This window comes from Indicator indicator, chromosome 1 (assembly GCF_027791375.1).
Source record: "Indicator indicator isolate 239-I01 chromosome 1, UM_Iind_1.1, whole genome shotgun sequence".
Lineage (NCBI taxonomy): Eukaryota > Metazoa > Chordata > Aves > Piciformes > Indicatoridae > Indicator > Indicator indicator.
The window spans coordinates 72,019,599-72,041,999 of NC_072010.1; the positions used below are offsets into that span (position 1 = coordinate 72,019,599).

The 22,401-nt window shown below is 38.9% G+C and overlaps 1 protein-coding gene across 1 annotated transcript in view; it reads right to left on the reverse strand.

Annotated features, from left to right (window-relative positions):
- Positions 1-22,401, reverse strand: part of ATP10A (ATPase phospholipid transporting 10A (putative)) — a 111,868-nt gene that overhangs the window by 66,423 nt on the left and 23,044 nt on the right. Inside the window, exon 2 of the mRNA XM_054383218.1 lies at positions 43-247. Within this exon, the coding sequence (XP_054239193.1) occupies positions 43-247 (205 nt within the window). The remainder of the gene's footprint in view (positions 1-42; positions 248-22,401) is intronic.

The following is a 22,401-nucleotide window of genomic DNA, read 5'->3' on the forward strand; positions in this document are numbered from 1 at the left end:
ACAAATTTTCATCTTAAGTGAGAGTTAGGAATGGTGACTTACCAGCTCTAAGAACCTCCTCACCACTTGTCTTTGTTTTAAGTTAGTTTCACCATCCAGGTTAGCTGTTTCTATGTGGCATAGCCCATCAGGATCACTTGAGGAGAGCAGCAATATGTCAGCAGGTATAATTTCATTACAGCGAAGCTGCACAAAGTCTCCAACTTTCACTTCCTTCCAATATCGGCTTATATATTTCTTCTCATTTCTGGAAAAAAGAAAAGAACATTTACAAAACATATATAAAAAGAATGTACAGACTGGGATGCTTCTAATAAGATCTGGTTGGATTTGTAGCAGGAGTATAGTGCCTTTGGAAGGTCCTCAGGTACTCTCAAGTTATACTGGGAAAATTCAATGCAGAATGCCAGGAGGCTACTTCCCACTGACTCAGAACCATGTTTGAGTTCCCAAGATATCTCTTAAGGCCTGGAGAATGATGCATTGATGTTAGACTTGGATAAATCAGGAGCTTCAAACAGTCTCCTTTCCCTCCCTCCATGCTCCAAGCAGTCCCTCTAATCCCATAAAGGGGAGGGGACCACTGTCTATACAGAGTAAAAAGGAGTCACTGACAGGGTACGGAGGCCAACTGAGAACTGGGTGCATGACACTTGCTTGGCATGGCTCCATCATTTACCATCCTCTAATGACCCCTCAGAGAGCCTCTCCTTGTTTGCTTCTTCCAGCAGGGACAATTTTTTTATAGTGATGCATGTGATATTTGGATGAAGGATCCAAAAATCCCTAACGGAAAGGAATTTCCACTATTCATCACTGAACCTAGAATTACAAGGATGTGGAAAAACACAGTCCCAGCTGCTCTACTGGGAAAGGACATTGTCATTTCTTTCAAACCTTTCTACAGTATTTCCATTCTAAGCATGGCATCATCTGTTTTATAGTCAATTTCTGCTTAGTTATGCTGAACCTTTTGCTTTGGAGTGTAATTTTTGTCAATTCAAAGATTTACCCACCTGAAACACTGATGTGTATGATGTTCATTTAGATAATGAATAAACCTCTCAAGTTTTAAAGGTCATGCTAGTTTAGCATTTTAAAATTTTTAACTTTTTCTTGAGAGCAAGACAAAAAAGCAACATGTGAGTGCTTAACTAATTCTAGATAAAATTCAAGGTTTTAGTTTTATGACATGCAGACTTGTGGGTTTTTTTGGCATTTGTGTAAATTGCTTCCCTCTGTCGTGCTTTTGAAAAAAATTAACTTCAAAACAACCACAATACCAACTTGGTAAAATACCTTCTGAAAACGGGAAGCTGCTATTCTGACACTTTTCTAAGATGTCTGATGGCCTTTTGCAGTGTGAGCACTGAAATGGCTGTCAGCACTGCTGCTGTCATCAGAGATGGTCTCCTGTGAGAACACTTTAAATGGCAGAATGGGATGCTGATGGGGATGGGGATTGGTGGTGGCTATATTTTTGTTCTCTGAAGTATATTATTTTAAAATACATCACATACAGTGATATGGTGAATAGATTTGTAACAAAGTGAAAACATGCAAGTGCTGCCAGTGCTGTTTGTTACACTGGAGTTACTGACAGCCATGCCATGCCTAACTCATCCTTGCAACATTTTCACTGGCATTGCAGGAATGAGCACCTTCATTGGATTCTATTTATGTATTTAGTCTTAAACTTAGTCTTAAACAATAATGTGTTGGGTAGCACAACAAGGATGCATCAGATCGAGTTTTGCCTCCCACAATTTCTTCATTGTCTTTTCCTAACATCCAGTTTATAAAAGGAGCAATCAATTTTTTTTCTGTGATTTCTATTTTGATAAAGTCTTAAAAGGACAAATAAGAATCAAGTGTAAAATAAGATAACCTAACAAGAGCAAGTAATATACATACTAGGTGCTGAAATTATCCATTCCCTTCACACTCAGGCCAAAACCAACACTAAACTTCTGCTAATAAGTATGAATTGCTTTGAAGTCCTGAGTGAAGGGTTTGTTAGCCACGCCATCTGTAACTCCAAACCCCTTCACATTCTTTTAGAATTAACTGTGAAACTGGGTGATATTCAAAAGCACGTACAACGAGTAGCAGTATAGATGTATGATTGGGCTAAAAATAGCTAATAGTCTCATATTATGCTATAAGCACTATAATTTTTTATTTCACTCCTATTGTTTGAAAAGTGTTGCTATTTTAGCATTTCCTCATCTGTTACGTGCTTAGCAACTGCCACAATGGCATACACTATGGAAGGAAGGGTGGATATTGAGCAAGACAAGGCCAAACAAGTCTGCTGGGATAAATGAAGTTGTTCAGTCTGCGGAAAAGAAGGCTGAGGGGAGATCTTATTGCAACCTTTCAGTGTATAGAGGGGGCTTCTAAGAAAGAGAGAAACTTTTTACCAGGGTCCTGTCTACCCATTTACCTTGCAGAAGCTTCCGAAAGGCTTTCTTGTCTCTGATCCTTAATATCCTAAAAGCACGTGCAAATTTTGCTGTCTTTCATTTCATAATTACCCAGTTGAGAAATTAATGTCTTAAACACAGAAGCCTTGGTCTGGTGATCTTAGAGGTTTTTTCCAGCCAGAACCATTCTATGATTTCTCTAAGACTTTGTCATCTATTCTTGCTTTGTCCTGACATCATCATTACCGTGTGGTTGATGTCGGTCTTCTGCAGTTCCAGCACAGAGCTTCAGCTTCAACAAAACCTTTCAGCACAGAATTGTTTCAGTTGGAAAAGACCTCTAAAATCATCGAGTCCAATCATCAAACTAACAACACCATGGCCATTAAAACATGTACTGAACGGCCACGTCTACGTGTTTTTTTAACACCTTCAGGGACAGTGTCTCCACCACCTCCCTGGACAGCCTATTCCAATGCCTGACCACTCTACCAGTAAAGAATTTCTTTCCTAATATCCAGTCTAAACCTCCCCTGGTACAACTCGAGGCCATTTCCTCTCATCCTATAATTTGTTGTCAGGGAGAAGAGAATTACTTTCACCTCACTACAACCTCTTTTCGGGTAGTTGTAGAGAGTGATAAGGGGATCACCCAACCTCTTGGAATATTTTGTTGAAGAATTCCATCAGGACTGGGGGGCAGTATCTCATTTAGTGGGCCTGGCCCCCTCCGACAGTCATAGGAAACCCCAATATGGGTATTTAGCCCAAAAGCAAACACCCACAACTCTAGTTCTACCTGCTCTCACTCAATGGAAGCCTGAAGATACATTTTAGTACCTATAAGGGAGGTTGATACTGCAGGAAACTAAAGCTGCAAACCATGATTAAGCATAGGAAGGGGTCATAGATATTAATCCTTATTTTTCAAACTTGTAAAGCTAGATAAAATTCTTCCAGGTCAATATGCTGTCATGAATTACTGCTGTTCTGCAAAACCAATACATAAACACTGTTGTTACTCTCTAATTAAATCATCATGCTAAACTATTAATTGCAGACAGCTATAACCAGATACTGTAACATGTGCTGGGATCACATATTAAAACTGCACATCCTCCTGCACACAACCTGATCTTGATCAATATGGTTGCACGCAAAGAATATATCTGTCAGCTGTGATTTAAACCCACAGTGACATAAACCTTCACGCTCTTCTCTGCCACAATCAGAAGCAGAACTTGCCAGCAAATTCACTTTTCTGAACATACCTTTAGAGTTAGACACTAATCGAAATTCGATAGTCCTGAAAGATGGATGGCGAAAACGTCAGCCAGTGTACCTGCAACAACATCAACACTGATGTTGGCCAACAGCAAACGTGGCCCTGGCACGAGTCAAACTCCTATAAAAGTTAATGTTCTTTTGCAGCAGTGAAGTGTGATTATCTCAATATATCTGCTTTTGAAGGAAAAGTCTGCAATGTCCTTTCAAGTGTATGAACATTAAGAAAATTAATTGCTATTAAAAATTCGTATTAGTCTACCTACTGCATATGTGGCCTATGCTATGCTTTGAAGCAGAACAGTCCGCAGATTTGTGCCACACTTGAAACTGACTTTAGTCAACATTAAAAACTAAACAAAAAATATCGATCTTTTTCTTTAAATGTCAGGTTTAAACTTAGAAACAGAAACCAGTCATTAGATTTCCTTTTACAATTAACCATGCTTTTCCCTATTCTGGCCTTCCTTGCAGCATGAGCTGAAATTTTGCATTTCTTGCCATGTAGACATCAGTTTGTATCTACAAAAGGCTAAGATTTCAAACTATTTAAAATGATGAGAAAAATGTTTTCCTTCTGAATAGCTTTTAACTGTTTTGGTATAAGAAGGAATTGTTCAAAATTCCTTAAACAAAGGCCATCTCTGGAGGTCTTCTCTAGGCACTTGGAAGAGAAGAAGATCAGGAGCACTCAGCATGGATTTACCAAGGGGAAATCCTGCTTGACTAATCTGATAGCCTTCTATGATGTTGTAATTGAATGGATAGATGCAGGGAGACCAGTGGATGTAGACTACCTTGACCTTAGTAAGGCTTTTGACACTGTCTCCCACACCATCCTTGTGAGTAAGCTCAGGAAGTGTGGGATAGAAGAACAAACAGTGAGATGGATTAGGAACTGGTTACAAAAGAGAGTCCAAAGAGTGGTGGCCAATGGTGCCAAGTCCAGCTGGAGAGCTGTAACTAGAAGAGTCCTGCAGGGATCAGTGCTGGGTGTGATCCTGTTCAACGTCTTCATCAATGACATTGATGAGGCAACAGAGCATCTGCTCAGGAAGTATGCTGACAATATCAAACTGGGAGGCTTGGCTGATACACCTGAAGGCTGTGTGACCATTCAGAAGGACCTGGAGAGCTGGGAAGAGAGGAACCTAATGAGGTTCAACAAGGGTAAGTGCAGAGTCCTTCATCTGGGAAGGAATAATAAACTGCACCAGTACAGGTTAGGAGGTGATCTACTGGAGAGCAGCCCTGGGGAGAAGGACCTGGGAGTCCTGGTGGATAACAAGTTATCCATGGGTCAGCAATGTGCCCTTGTGGCCAAGAAGGCCAATGGGATCCTGGGATGCATTAAGGACCATGTCCAGCAGATCGAGGGAGGTTTTACTCCCCCTCTATTCTGCCCTGATGAGACCTGACCTGGAACATTGCGTCCAGCTTTGGGCTCCCCAGTTCAAGAGGGTCAGGTATCTGCTGGAGAGAGTCCAACAGAGAGCTACCAGGATGATTAAGGGACTGGAACACATGCCCTATGAGGAGAGGCTGAGTGCCCTGGGGCTTTTTAGTCTGGAGAAGAGAAGACTGAGAGGGGATTTAATAAATATTCATAAATATCTGAGGACTGATTGTCAAGGAGGGGACAGGCTCTACTCTGTTGCACCCTGTGACAGGATAGGGGGTAATGGATATAAACTACAGCACAGGAGTTTCCACCTCAACATGAGGAGAAACTTCTCACTGTGAGGGTTACAGAGCACTGCAACAGGCTGCTCAGAAAAGTTGTGGATTCTTGCTCTCTGGAGACTTTCAAGATCCATCTGGATGCATTTGTGTGACCTGTGCTAGATTCTATGGTCCAGCTCTGCCAGGGGAAATTGGACTTGATCTTCAGAGGTCTCTTCCAAGCCCTAACATCCTATGATCCTATGATCCTACACATGCAAAATTTAAAAGGAATCTTTCCTCTTCCTCCTTTTTTTTTTTTCTTATGTCTAAGAAAAATGCCACAAGCAACACTTGTTAAGAAAACATGAAGGTCATACAGCTTGTTCCACTTGTGCCAGGCCTGCCTGCATACTAGAAATTTTATACATTAAATTAAGAAGATGACATTGCTAGGTATCATTTCTTACCTCCTATGCTTCTCCACCAACAAAAACTACCATTAGTAAGTGGGAATGACTTAACATGGATTTGCTCCACCAGTTCCAGTAAGTGGCTGGGACACCTGCACTTCTATGTAACAGTGCCCTAGCTTAGTCCCAACATAGGCACCTATATTCATCTCAGCAGATCTTGTAAAATGCATTTAATATAAGATAGAAGATGTTCTCTTGTACCTTTTTGGGGTTCAGTCTGTCAATCTGGCTTACACAGCATACTACTTCCTACACAGGCTGTGGCTGCAACCCAGAGGTTTTCAAGCCTCTCAAAACATTTAAATGAAATGTTGTTTCTCAGTCCAAGCCCATCCGCTGACCTGCTTTTGAAGTAACAATCATCTTCACTTCAAAAGAAATCAAACTCCTTTGCCTTCTTTGTCAGCTGAGGTTGGTCATTTAACCAGCAGCTTAACAGCAAAACAGAAAGAAATTAAGGCTGTGGAAGAGGAAAAGCTCTCAGTAAATGACAGGTCAAAGAACCATTGTCTATATATAAAAAGCATACTTTGGTGCTGTTCTTGATGTCAACCAGGTCCTTCCTTTCCATCTCAGGAGGCAGAAATTGAGTGGGATAGCGCAGGTACATCTCTGCCCCCAGTGACTTAAAACATGTTCAAATTAGTTGGCTGCAAGTGCCATGACAAGTCTTCTGGTTAGGACCAAGCTAACTGAAAAACCTTAAGGCTAATTGGCAGGGCCAAATAAGAACAGCAGCTCCTGAAGGAGAACCTCAAACTGTAATGCAAACACAGAAGTGTCACATCAGGCTAAACTATCTTTAGGAAAAATCTATCATCTAGGTGTTTCTTAACAAGTCCTTCATGCTCACACACTTTTTCCAAATTGTCTGTTCTTATTTTCACCTGGGATCACCTTCCATCCTCCACCTCTCCTCCTGACACTTCTGCAGATGTGGAGGGGGCTCACACTAACTGAACCCACAATCAACACTTGGGTGGCAAACAGAGATATTGCAGAACTCATGACAGGCTACAAAAGCAGCACTGAAGTATGTGCACAAAACCTGCTGTATTATAACAAGTTCCAGTTATGATTTGAAAACTACAGATGTATCAGATCTCAGAGTTTAAAAACAAGACCCATCCATGAGATCAAGGGATACAGTGTACAAAGTCTGAACATGCTAAATATCTGTGGAAATGCATTGAGAATCATTTGAGTACAATTACAGTGTTGTGGCAGAATGAAGGAAAAACATGTAAGCATAAGTTAATGCCAAAGTAGGCTACAAAATACCCACAATACATCTTAATTCCACCAGAAATGATAACATCTGTTCCTATGAAAATGAATCACGAGAAGGCTCTGAATCTGATATTAATCAGGCAAAATAACAGAATGTGCTCTTGAGAAATGTTGTAGAGAATAAAAATATCTCCATGACCTAAGTTTCTAAATACACCCCTTAATCTTCACATTATTTTAAGGACACTTAGAAGGCTTTCTTATTTTTATGGACTTCAGACATTATTTTTTCTTTTTTTTTTTTTTTTTCCGGAGATTAGCAAGTGCAAATGTATGTTAGAGTTACCAGAAGCAAACCTGTGTGCATAGCAATGAAGCATAAAGGTGCCTTTCATTAAATCAAACTTCTGAAAACTGCTAATTTTTCTGTTACAAGTTAAACTTGCTATGAAAAAAAATGTACCAAGGAAACTTCAGTGGTTCAGGTTTATAATGTGGAAGCAATAATTTCAATTATTTTGGCAGTGTTATCTCCATTATACCTCACGTTGAAAGAAACTTCACTATTGTTCATTACAATGAAACACTTGCTACCAGGAATAAATAATTTTTCAGCCAAGAAGCTCGTTGTTGCAGTAACAACATGAAACATAAAAGCAGAGCACGTAATGAAACTTTACACAAACTAAAGAAAGAACAAGCCGTCTTCCAGAACTTTAATTTAAAACTCTAGGACTATTTCAGAGACACAGCTGGTATGAATTTGTTTTTAAAGTGGTGTGATTCTCAACGCTCCTAAGTTCACTGTCAAAAATGCTAATGAACAATCACTCTTCCAGTAAATAGATATACTGGGAGATGAGACTATCAGTTGCTTATACTAAGGAGGATGGAAAGGTAATGGCTAGGTAATGGTTAGTATTGAGGCTTCCTAAATGGCCATCACATGAAGTGGAAAAGTAGGAAAACTATCCGAGTGCCTAAAATTCTGGTGGGAGCTAGATGCATGAATCTGATGGACTACACCCTCAATTCAGTGCTCTCCCACTGTATTTAAGTCAGTGTGATCAGGTGACAAGGGATCTCTTCATATCTTAATGGTACATCTTAAAAGCTAAATTTAGAATAGCTCTGCAGAATTAATGAGGAAAATCCCATTCTTTAACAGATTCAGACACTTAATGGAATTTTTTTTTCCTTCTCACTTTTCTGGTTCTGCACACTTATCTCAGTTGATCTCAGGACTCAGATCATAAAAATGCATTAATATATTCACTACATATACACAAAAAGCAGTTTGTAAAGAACTACTAAAGAAAGATGCTTCCTAAGTGCAACCGTTTTTATTTGAAAAATCGTTCCAGTTATTTTAGCTAAACACATAACAGCTGAAAGAATTTTTATCAGGAAAGTTGTTTACTGCCAATGGTGGAGCTGTTCACTGATCCTTGGTTTGGTAGACTATTTTTTCCCCCATAGCTGTGCCATACAAACACATCTCCTTTAAAGCTCTAAGCATGCATGCTATTTAATTGCTGCACAAAAGCATTCTAGGTATCAACGTAGTTCAGCTATTTCACATTAATGAGATAATTAGTGAAAAAAACATTAGTAATTGACTACTTTTACATTCAACAGGCAAAACCAACATCTCAAACTGAGGTGTAAGTGTTTGATCTCTTCCAGTTCCTCCTGAAAATTATAAAGCTTTACATTTGCCTCCAAATTCTCTTCTTGTTTGACTAACATCCATCCATGGCATCCATCTCATTTGGATGTTCTTATCTGGACAACCTAAAGTTCAGGTTGAGGATAGGAAATTGTTCACCTCTCCAAATACCAGGTGAGATCTCAGTGGGTCCAGGGTGCAATGCTCACATTTGAGATAACTGAGATGATGCTTTGTAAGATGTTGCCTCTAAATTTCTTCTGGCTGCAGTTCCATAAATTACCTTTATCCTGTATACCAGACTTTGCTACTTCCAGTGTCACACAAAGCTAAACTGCTTTAAAAAAAGGGTAATGACTTTTTTTTTTAAAGTAGGAAAAACCATTTTGGCTGTAATATTATTGGAAGAATTCTGCAGAAGAAAACAAAGTTAGATGTTACTATATATTTGCAGAACACATTAACAGTTCTTTTTATTCAGAAATTCCAGTGTAAAACTGTGTAATATGTGGGTTACTGATTTGCAAGGATATTGTAAGCATGTTTTGCTGTACTCATTTGTTAGTTCTTATGAATTTTATATATCTCTAGAGTTACTAAGGAATTATTTGGTGCTCTGTCAGAGGACGTGCATTCAATAGAGAGTGCATGAACAGTGAAACGTCAAACTGTAGCACACCTCTCTTGACATTGAGAAGTATCATGGAATCTTTAAGGTGCTTTCCTGGATAAAACTGTGGTCTGTCTCTACCTAACATCCTCAGGTAGGTACAGCAAAGCAGGTAGTTTCACCTGGCAGTTGTAGATGCCTACTGGCTAGCAGGCAAAGCAAACTGGCTATGTATGTGTGCTTTTGTGATGGCAATGGAAGAAAGGATGTCAGGATTTGTATGCACACGTTGACCTTATCTTTATTGCCAGTTTGCAAATAAAAAAAGGCCTCAGAATATTCAAGAGTCACCCAAAACGTGTATCACAGTAGCATCTGGCAAACTTTTGTTCATCAGGTGCTGTACACTGCTGTTACTGGTACAGCTGTCCTACACCCAGGTACAAATTCTCAGCAGGCTGAGACAATGTCTCACTTGTGAGCCATTACACATGCCCCATCACACTTGTATCTTTCTAACGGGCTATGGCTCAGCAGAAAGGAGGTCAAAAGTTTTGGGATAAATGTCAGAAGTTTCTTCTTCATCTGGAGGAACACAAGGGTCAGCTAGGGACTTGAAATAAGAACATAAAGATCTTTTTATCTAAAGCCTTTTTTTAGGATTTACTATTATTATCTCTTTTTTGTTGCTATTTCTGCATACAGTTTCTTAAACACAAGATATATGAGACTTCTCAGAAGAGACATCTCTATCACAGTAAGAGATGGAGGTTGCTGCAGTGCTCTTACTAGTGCTTGTATTGGTACCAGAGTGGAAGAACTGTCTGGCATTTTTAATTTAGATCTACATAGTCACTCTGTGAGAAACAGTATCAGTGTAAATCCTTTGGGAGACCCTGATCTGAAGTATAAACATCTATCCAGCATCGGTACATCCCAAGAGCAAAGGAGTAGTAAAAGGCCTTGCAGAATAGGAGAATAGGCTTTAACTTGTATTTTGGGCTGATCTGAAAGGCACAGTTGAAGTTTTAAACAGTGACTTATCTTTGGCTATATGTAGCCAATTTCTCTATACTTAGCTGCTCCCACAGGTTATGTAGCCTGTCGCTACATTTCACTGCTTGCCTTGACAAGACAAGAATACTAACGTGAGGAAAAGCAAACAGCCTCAGGCTATATCTTAGTACTAGGAGATGTTTAAATAACCATATTGTTCTCAAGTCAGAATAAACATTTGAAAATCTCTAAGATTCTGGCATAAAATAGTTGCAAGAATGCAAGTTTCCAAGAATGTTTTCTTACTGATGATCAGGAAGGACACATCTAAACTGGTACCTGGAGCACTTCCCAATATTGATGACTAAGTCCACACACTGCATTGTATCCTGCATTAGAACGAAACCGCAGTGTATGTAAGCCTCAGTTTGCAATGCTCTAGGTCCTGATGCAGTTTGAATTCAGCCTCATACAAAACTGTTTTATAGAAATTCACAAAATATAAAAATGTTTCTCACTTCCATCAGAGAAGAATTAGAAGATCAAACTCCATGCAAATCATATGCAGTGATATAGATCTTTGAAGGTTTGAGTCAAAGCAAATATGTCTACAGATGCAAATTTTATATTCAAAATTCTTGGTGAAAATAATAGAGATCCATATTGAGGAAATGAGAACCACAAAATGCAAATTTTTTTTATTTAAAGGAAATGTAGGATGCTTTTAGTAACATTTGAGTAGTTCAGATTCAACAACTTGATTACTGTTGGTACCTACATATAAAAATTGAGGATGTTTTCAGTGTCAATTCAATAACTATATTGAGAGCCCTTTTTTCACACTATCTGTTACTTCCTCTGAATCAAAGTTGGTCTTTTCATCTTGTTAATATTCCAAACTTACTGGAGCCAGTCAATGAGTTTAGTTGAATACAAATACTAAGCTAGAATAATATGTTTGTTTTCAGATATAAATGCACTGCTTTCCTGCCACACTGATTTACAATCAAAATTACTATAAACTGTTCTCAGCCCAATGAAATTATGATATATAGTCAGCAAATGCAGACAATACATATCAACCTGTTAACACAGTTATTCAAAGATCTTGTAATTCAAGATCTCTGCAGGGAAGCAAGTCATCTTTGCCACTTGTTCATAACTACTGAGCTATCAATAAAAAGGGGAATTCATGCAGAATGATACGCTACAAATACAAATTTTGATAGCCTGTTTCCATCAATTTACTAGACAACATGCTTTCAAAAACAAAGTCTATCTTTCCATAATAGATATCCATGCTTTTTAAAAATCATTGAGACAGTTATCACCCAAATAATTTCAGGAGCTTTCTGGTTATCAGATTTGTACATGCTTGTACATATTTAAACATTTAATATTGCCCTATTACAAAGAAATAGTGTCATTTGTGAACACTGTTTCAGAGAAATTATTTAATTTATTTTGAAGAATTTAATATCTAAGTGGGCCAACTAATAGGAATGGATATTGTGCTTTAATTCTTTTTACATGAAAGATTTACCTCATCAAGCTCAGTCTTTCTTGCTAATTACTAAATAATTTGCAAATATTGTTCTCACAATTTTAAAAAAGTTCATGTATGATTTTCACTTATTGTTCAGTGAACTCCAAAAGCAGGCAACAGATCTTGGCCTAGATTCAGCAAGGTACAAAATATATGTCTAAACTCAGGTGAAAAAGTACACTTTCTGACTAAATTCAAGAAAGAAAACTTCTCTGTAGTTCATATACATACCTTCCTTGGGGGAAAAATGATAAAACAGTGAATTTTAATACCCTAGGAAAAAAAATTATTAAGGTGACCATAACCAAAAGAAGAAAGTGACTGGCTGCAAACAACTCTCACTTTTGAAACACCCAGAAACTGAGCTTAGAGCAAGCAATTGCAAAAAGACTGTTTACTAAAAAGGCTTGAATCATGAAGGGGGTCAAACAGCCTAAAAGTGCTTGTGAGAGGTGAAATACCTCAGGAGGTGGCAGGCTACCATAGTTGTAAGTATAAAAAAACAGCACTCAGCAGCCTAGTATATACTCAGAACAAAACACTTTTGTCACAGCCTCTAGGTGGAAGCTAGCTTAGACAGGCAGGATCATTACTTTTAAAACTGAACTTCATTCTGCTCTCTCAGTGCGTTATGCCAAATTAAACCAATCTAGTTCCGCAAATAAAATATGAAGGCCTAACCAAAGATTTTTTTTTTTATCTTGAACCCTTCTCTCACAAGTCTGTAAGAAATTAACAAACTTGAATCACAGCTTTTAATGAGCATGCAGTTCTTCAAATTAACTGAATTTTAACACAAAGACCAATTCTTAAACTTCCTTTGCAAACTTTTCTCTCTCCCCTGTACATCACCATTTTCATCTCCATCCTAGTGGAATACCTCAGGAGTCAGAACTGGGACCAGTGCTGTTCAATATATTCATCAACGACCTGGATGAGGGCACATAGAGCACTGTCAGCAAGTTTGCTGATGACACCAAACTGGGTGGAGTGGCTGACACACCAGAGGGTTGTGCTGCCGTTCAGTGGGACTTGGACAGGCTGGGGAGTTGGGCAGGGAGAAACTTAATGAAGTTCAACAACGGCAAGTGTAGAGTCTTGCTCCTGGGAAAGAACAACCCCACGTATCAGTAGAGGTTGGGGACTGACCTGCTGGAGGGCAGTGAAGGGGAATAGGACCTGGGGGTCCTAGTGGATAGAAGGTTGACCATGAGCCAGCAAAGTGCTCTTGTGGGCAAGAAGGCCAATGGTATGCTGGGTTGTATTAGAAGAGGTGTGGTCAGTAGGTCCAGATAGGTTCTCCTCCCTCTCTGCTCTGCCCTGGTGAGGCTACATCTGGAATATTGTGTCCAGTTCTGGGCCCCTCAGTTCAAGAAGGACAGGGAACTGCTTGGAAGAGTCCAGCACAGAACCACAAAAATGATTAAGGGAGTGGAACATCTTCCTTATGAGGACAGACTGAGGGAGCTGGGGCTCTTTAGCTTGGAAAAGAGGAAATTGAGGGGTGACCTTGTTCATGTTTACAAATATGTAAAGGGTGAGTGCCTAGAGGATGGAGCCAGGCTCTGCTCAGTGATGCCCAATGACAGGACAAGGGGCAAGGGGTGGAAGATGAGGCATAGGAAGTTCCATGGAAACGTGAGGAAGAACTATTTCACTGTGAGGGTGACAGAACACTGGAACAGGCTGACCAGGGGTGTTGTGGAGTCTCCATCTCTGGAGATATTCAAGACCCACCTGGATGCGCTCCACTGTGATCCGGTATAGGTGATCCTGCTCTGGCAGGGGGGTTGGCCTAGATGATCTCTCAAGTTCCCTCCAGCCCCTAACATTCTGTGATACTCAAACCCATAACTGAGGGTTATTTTACACTCCTCCTCTCCCCACAACATCTTAAACTCATGCCTTTCTTTCTCTCCCTAATGCCAAACTCTTATCAAGATACATATTTTTCAGTCTTGTTTCCATCCTTTTTCCATACTGGTTTTGCTACAATCGCTGTTTTCTCTCTATTCTCGCCCTCCTCTTTGCTACATTCAGTTGAAAGCTAAATCCTTGTCTAGCTTCTGCTACATCTCTGTAGATGGAGATCTATTTTGTTGGCATATCATGATTACATATCTTTTACAGGACTCCTCTAATGGGTAAAACACTTTTCCAGCCATTAGATGAATTACATTTAGTTCCATAACTATGAGGTTAACTAAGGAGAATTCTTTGTAAGGAAGACACTCTAGCTTGTAAAATACCTAAAACTGAAAGTCATGGTTGCAGTTCTCCTGTGATGTGGGTCTTACTCGAAAGAAAATAATCTTTTATCTGCAGGCACTAATTTAGAGCAGGATGCTTTGTGAATGCATAGTAAAAATTCTGAAAATGCTTCCTTGACTATCCCCAAACATTCCATTTCTTCTGTAAACATATGTCAAGAGTTGTGTCATCAGGACAAAACTTCAGCGTAGGTGCCTTCTGATATATAGCAGGCAACTTTGTCAGCAGGCTTCTGGCTTGTGTGCTGTGTTCAGCTTGGGCTGTCTATGGAGACAAAAGCCATACACCACTGGCACTTTCAGAAACCACTGACCTAACTTTACTACTTGAACTGTGGTATCAGAGCAAGACAGTGGTGTGAGAAAGATGTATAAATTCTTCAGAGTTAAACTAAATATTGCAAATTTTTGTTTCCAGTGTAATCCAAATAAGTATGTTTCCTTGGAAGTTTTAGACACATTCATTTACTCTGTATAAAAATATGCAGAATGCTTTATGGAGGACAGGAAGGCATCTTCAGTAATTATTTTGTTTAAGATGAGAAAAGAAATTGTTATTGGCCCAAAACATTGTAAAACACATCATTGTCCTTCATCTTTTCAAACAACAGGACACAGCAAAAACAGTGACATGATCTCAATCTGAGAGGCAATGCTGTAGGCATCTCCACAGTCTTCTTGTGACCAGTGATCATGCCTTCAAAAAAATCCAGCTGATAAATTCTAAAAAAAAAAATGTAAACCACTGTGTTTGGCAAGGCTGAAAGTGTCTCACAGGTATTAATTTCTAACATACATTCTACTACTACATATTACTGATGTAAATAGTCTCTGGAGACTGTCAAATAGCCATGAGAAAGGGTAGCATTCTCCAGTAACAGGTTTCTACAGTCTATGCTACTGCCCATATGCTACTCCAACACAGCTGGCAAAGTGACCTGCTGGACACGACTAGGCCACTGTTCGTAAGTCATGGTTCATCTGCCTTAGTCTGAGCCAGCGCTAAATGAGACTCTTGTAAGAACTTCCATTTGGCACTTTGTGTAATGGAGCTACACTTGGGAAATTTGATTTGTGGAATTAAGCCATCTTAGTTACAATGCAAGTGATTATCAGTTCAGACAAAAAGAGAGCTTCTAACCCTAAGCATCTGCCAGTCTATACATTCATTTTTGACAAGCAATCCAAAAGTTTCCCTTCTTTCTTACCATCTTTATATCAATAAGCAGATCTCTTCTGTGCTGGGTTTATATCCTTTTAGGAGAACTCTGATCTTACATGTATGTCTCAGACACTGATGAAAGTGACAGCAGAAGAGTCTGCTAGATGGGGACAGAGAGGTGGGAAGAAATACATGAGATACAAGAAGAGGAAAAGTGTGAGGTGTACATGGATAAACACCTGTAAAGATTAAAAGCAGAGAAAGGAAACAAATGACCATTTGAAAACACAGAGTTAAGGGAAACTTCCTTTAACTTAAGCAATAGAGTAAAATACTGGTTTTGGAAAAAAATCCGTCTGCAGTTTGAATATATGGAGAAACTGAAGTTGGTTAGTAATAACAGGTTGTTGCTTCTGTGACTCTACTTTTACTAAGGATTCCTAAACTTTATTGCTAAGATTGCTATACAGTCAAGAACTGTGCAATTCTGTCTTCTGCATCTGCCGCATTGATGTTGAGACTACCACTTTGAGGGCCACAACGAACTTTGGAGATGCAGACTGCAAAATAAATTCACATGTTGACTGTATGGGCTGCACTCCTGAAATGACTTTTACCAAAGTAAAATTGACTATTCAGTTTCACACCTGAGGCATACAGCTTTCAGAAAGAGGCTGCTGCAGCAAAATGTTGCATTTTATTGGCAGTGTTGCAAAGACCTACTTGTTCAGTTTCTCTAAACAAACCTAGGGAAAGAAAACAGATTTCCTTTGTGTCTTTCACAGCCACCTTTAGTTCACTTCATAAAGTATCTTGAATACTGTATTTTTAATGACATAAAACTAAAGAAGCCAGTAATATTTTTGTGTGGATGATATGTACAATACGTCCTATCACATTTGTCATCAATCACACTTTGCTTCCACAACAGTTTGAGAAACATTACAGAAACTGTACAGATCCATTTGTTCCGCTTTGATTTAAAATTCATTAGTTGTTTTTGTTTGTTTTTTTTTTTTAATCCATCTGGAAACTAAGAATGGTGAGACTGAAAAGTCTTCCTGAAGGATAAAGTTAAGTAATATAATCCATAGGTCAGGATTTTGATTAGTACACTTTACCAGTAGATTCTTTCTGTTTCTTATTAGGACATATTTTGTGTAAAGAAATCCAGCAATTGAAAACTAAAGAGCAGACTGGTCAACCCAGATAGTCTTTGTGTCTCCTTCAACCCTTAACAGACAGGTAAATGAAGCATGGCAGAAAATGGAAAAGCTGGAAACCAGCAGAAATCCTTTTCAGTGAAAACAGTCCATCTTTCACATGCACATACACACTTAAGTCAGAAAGACTCAAATGATTCAGTCTTGCAGTGGATTGAGTATTTGGCCCTCAGCTTAGTGACCTTAAACTTCAGTGCTGAGTTCAGGAGAACTCTAACTACTGACAGCTATCAACAAAGTTATCCAGTATTTAGCTGGACACAGGTTGGACTCTGTATTTCCTCAGCAAAACATTACAAGACTTCAAGCCACAGCAGCCCAGATGGCTTCAAAACATGTTTGTATCAAGTGATTATTTATTGGAGGTAGCAAGTACACTACAGCTTCAACATGAAAGGTTTTAAATACGAGTTTGGGAGTCAGGCAATCCTAGGTTTACCAGAGACTATGAATCTGTCCAGCAAGGCACCAAAACTGAGTGCCTTAGCCAAATTATGGCATCTACTAGCTACAGATTTACACAAATGCTGTGTCAAACTAGTGACTGGCTTCTGGTTAGAACTAAGCCAAAACCAAAGAAAGCTGTGTTTGGCATAAGGGCAACACCATCACCATCTGAAAATGAACAGAGATGACTCCTTGCTTTCTAAAAGGAAAAAAATGTATGAAAATGTAGAAAACAAGGTTGCCAGATCATAAAACACTGCAATAAAGCATTTTAAACTCATATAATGTCACCTTTAAGAAATCTGTAGAAGTAGGTAGTTAGCTTACATATTCTCTTCAAGTGTCAGACTTCCCTATCTTAAAAAACTGTGACATGATGATGTTGCTGTCATTTGCTTCCAGTGGAAACTTGTCTTAAGGCCGCAGGATAGACAGAATGTCTGTATTTCAGTAGAAGATGGAACACCATGTGTAAGTATCCCTCAGGGTATTAGTCCTGGTCTAATACAACCTATTGAATATATAAAGGTGTTTCTCTAAGTTTAATCAATTACTCTGAGCATATCCAAGATATGAGCTGAAGTTAAAGTCCAGTAATGTCTACAATCTATGGAGGTGAATTCACTAAATTCTTTTTCGATAAAAATCTATGGCTCCTTCCATACAAGGGCACATACTCTTTTCTTCAAACAGAATTGTATACTTGTATATTTTTTTAAAATAGCGTAGTGGAAAAAAGAGAAAAGATACAACTGCCTGGGGACCGTGACTATTTTAACTGCTAATGTACCTTATTCAACTCTATGCCTAAAGTAGATCACTTACTAAGGTCATGACATAAGTCTATATATACAGAATAACTCGGTGAGTAAAACTACAGAATTTTTTAAAGTGTTTAGCTAATTTGTAACTAAAGATTCTGTGACCACCTATAAGAAACTTTGGAGTTCACAGGAAGAGATGGACTGTTATGGTGGTTTCTTAACTGTAGTGACATGATGAGAGACACTTGTGGATTGTGTCACTGGTGTAAATGGGGATTATGCAGATACACTCAAAATCCTCACCTTTTCTTTTTTTTAACTTAAGAATTGGGTACTACGAGTTTCAAAATTTGCACTCATGTTTTTAGGGTGATGGTATAACACATGAAATACATTAAGCAACAGAATTGTTAACAAAGACAAAAGAATCACAGCCATCTCGAAATTCTCACTGATGACAATTGCCAGAGTTTTGGCTGGCCTCTCTCACAATAGGCAGCTGCAGAGAAACACCTACAAGGATCTAATCCTAATGTGATTGCACATCTTGTATCTTAAAGATACAAGAGAAGATAAAAGTCTGACTGTTAGTGCTGTCATCAATAGAGTATTTTGCAACAGCTTTCTGGAAATGTTACTTTAAATAATATCAGGTATAAGGAACAGTATAATACGGCTTATAAATTACTGGAAGGACTGTTGACATAGGTTAATAATAAACAACAGCATATGGACTAGCAAGAAAGAGTCACAGAGGAGTGCTTGATTAACTTCAGTTTTAGTCACCATCAGAGCTAAGGATCTGTAGGCAGTGGTATGCACCATGGTAAACTTGACACATCACATACATAGAGTACTGGACCTATTGAGGTAAGTTATATCCTATCTGTTCTGTATATCCTATCTATATCTCCTATCTGCTTTATTATACAGGCATAGCCATGTTGAATTAAACTGATGGTTTTATTAGCACTAGGCTGTATTCAGTCATTTTTTAAGGCAGCTCCTCATTTCAGAGAAAGCTTCCTAATTAAGTGCTTGCAGAAAACCACAAGATACTCAAGTTAAGTATAAGAGTTCTTATCACGGTAAACAGCATTGATAAACTTGTCTCCCAAAAATCCTCTGGCAATTATGAGTGTGAAGAAGAAACAAAGTGAACTACTAAAGATGATGGAAGCATGGGCTTGTAGACTGTGGGTGGAAGAGGGCTGTGATATCCTCTGGTCAAGTCACAGGTCTAGATGACAGAGATTAGGATGTGAGAACACACTGAAGCACAAGTCCCACTCACACCAGAAGAAGGTGTGGACAGCAGTAGTGAACACAGCAGTTTAAGGTCAGCAGAATTTGTAGCTAAACACAGAAATGATCCCATCATCTAGCTGGGATTTCTACTCCTCTTACCACTCTGTAGTTTGAAATATTGCCAGGGGCCTTAACATCGGAATGAAAAGGATGAGAATCTGGGCAGAGTTCAGAGAACACAAACACAGAGAGGTCTTTATGAGGAATATAAAAATAACTAAGTATGTTGTATGGTGCATCGAAATAATCTGCAGAGATGTGATAACCTTAAAAATACGTTCCAGAAAGAGGGAAAACATTTAGTATGGTATGAAGAGACACAGACAGAACAAAAAGAATGAAAATCCATTAGGTATTTCACATCTGGGCTGCAAATATTCTAACAGACTATTAGACTAGGACTACCTCTGTGCCTCATTAGGTTGGCTTGTGCCCACCTCTCCAGCCTGTCAAGGTCTCTCTGGATGGCATCCCTTATCATCATCTTGAATTAAGCTAGTAAAAGACCTTAAAAGCAGTTAGTTAAGCTGTGCAGCTGAGGGGGTGGAAGAGCATCCTGGGGGTAACCACATCTGCAGGGCTCAGCTGCAGCTAGAACAGGATGTGCAACCACAGTGCTGTCCCCTGCTCTCTATCAGAGAGGATGTTTCTGCTAGAGAAAAGCAGTTCTTTGTCCAAGCCTGTTCACACCCTCTTGGCTGAGAAAGCATTGGGGCTAGCAGTAATTGTGGTGGCCTGTCCACTACCCACTAAGCTAGGACCACAAACTATTTGACACTTCAACTGCTATCAGCAAATAGGAAACTCTCTTATTGTTACTAGTCTGGACAGGATTAAAAAATATTTTAAAAAATCTATCAACTTCAAATAAGAAACTCTACCATATTTATGATCCTCTTCCTCATCCAGTATTTTACCTTAACAGGGTATGAAATAACAAATCCAACAACTTCCCTGGCCCCTTCACACACTCCAAGACTTATTTTTCTGGGAGTTTACTTGGCACATGTCTTAAAAATGTGGTATTAAACAGAACTAGGGAGTGACAATGTCTGCCATGGACAAGTGTCCTGTGAAACTGCTGGTACAAACCCACACCTGACCAAAGTGCCTCCCACTATAGCTACAGTCTCTGACAGCCATGACCTTTCAGCAGTCCAGCTTTGTTCCTAATGTGCTGCAATACCTTCAGAATGGTCTGTTAGGAGGATAAATGAGTTTAATGAGTAGTTCCATTCTGGGAGGCTGCTCCTGCTAGTATATTCTGGGTTGTGTGGTTCATTTGTTAGACTATTCCCTAGGAAAAAGAAGGACAATTCTTGGCTGCAGGATGGATACCAAAAGGTGGTTTTCCTAAATAATAAATTAGGCTAGTCTTTAAATAATTCATCTCCTTCTCCCTGGATAAATATTTACTCCTTCCAAACTAATATTGAATTTACATGTCTCCCAACAACTTTGTTCTGTTCTGGTTTTCATTAGGAGTGTTGGAGTTAGCCATGACAGAAATCTACTAGATAGCTTCAGGGAATAAAAAAAAAAAAAGAAAGAAAGAAAGAAAGAAAGAAGGAAAGAAAGAAGGAAAGAAAGAAGGAAAGAAAGAAGGAAAGAAAGAAGGAAAGAAAGAAGGAAAGAAAGAAGGAAAGAAAGAAGGAAAGAAAGAAGGAAAGAAAGAAGGAAAGAAAGAAGGAAAGAAAGAAGGAAAGAAAGAAGGAAAGAAAGAAGGAAAGAAAGAAGGAAAGAAAGAAGGAAAGAAAGAAAGAAAGAAAGAAAGAAAGAAAGAAAGAAAGAAAGAAAGAAAGAAAGAAAGAAAGAAAGAAAGAAAGAAAGAAAGAAAGAAAGAAAGAAAGAAAGAAAGAAAGAAAGAAAGAAAGAAAGAAAGAAATACCAAAAGAACCAAAAAAACACCCACCCTTCAACTTTTAGTTTTCAATATAATAATTTCCTTTCAATAGAATCAGCCAGGCACATTACACATCTTAAGGTAAGTTATTTTCCCAACAAAAATAACCAGTGGAACAAACTGACACCCAGAATCTCCAAATGGAACACAATCACTGGAAGGAGGAGTTTGCATTTTCAGAAACAACAGATAATTTATTAGAAATTGAATATTAGAGAAACCTTATCCTTCCACAGCCCAGGGCTGCAAAAGGCTGGTGTGTCAAAGGCAAGGAAAGAAGCATTATTTCCAAGGCACAAGGGATTAACTCAGAAGGAAAAATTAAAAGGAGGGCTATTCCACAACAAGCAGTGAATCTTAAAGATGCTTGATGGCAAACAGATTGCCATTTTCAGGAGTTCGATGCTTTTTCTGGTTTACAACCATTTGTTTCAAACTCTTGCTCCTTAATGATTTTAGAATTTAAGAGTGTTTCATCCTGAATGAAGAACAGCTTCAAGGTTTCAGTGATCAAATTTCAGGGGAAAGAAATAATATTGGTTTGTGTCCATCAACAAATTTTTGGTTTCTTTTTGAACTTTTAAGATGATCTAAGGGTAAACCCAAGAAACATTCGTTTTCACCTACCTTTGATTGTGTTGGCACACAAAACCAAGCCAAGAGAGTAGCTTGACTGCTTGTGTTTGCTCTCATGGAAGAGAAAGACGATGGCTATTTAACCACAAGGGAAATCTCTGGACAAGCCCAAGTAGGTATAAAACTGCCCATGGAAGACTATAGCTGGAAAGAATGGGATTTCTAAGGACCAATGAAAGGTAGAGGTCCCCTTCTAAGGACCAAAGAAAGGTACTCTTCTCACAGCAGCAGTCTGGACAAGCCATGCAGATGCTTTAAGGCAGAGTATGATGCATACATGGAGGAGGCTATTTGGCAGGTAACAGGGACAGGGCATTATGAGTCACTTTCTTCTCAGCCATGCAGTAAGTTTCTGAAAATGAAGCCTAGTGAACTCTGCACAGCCTTGTACTTCTACTGGCAGGCAAGTTCCTGTCCCCACTGAGACCAGTAAGGTATTGACACCTATGTTTTTGCAGTGCCTAAGCAAGTGTCCTTATTTCCAAGATGCTGACCAGCAGTTTGAAAAACACACCATCACAGTCAGCTAAAAAGGAGTACACTGGAGCTTATAATCAGATACTGCTACAATTCATAGCTCCTTCTCTAAAGAAGAAAGGCTAACAAAAGGAGGAATGGAATGCAATTTTAGGACAAACAAAAACATTTTCTAATCTCCATATATTCTTTTTTAATATTAGGAACTGTAAAATCATAGTACTGTTTTGGTTGGAAAAGATCATTGAGTCCAATCATCAACCTAACACCACCATGGCGATTAAACCATGTCCCGAAATGCCATGTGTACAT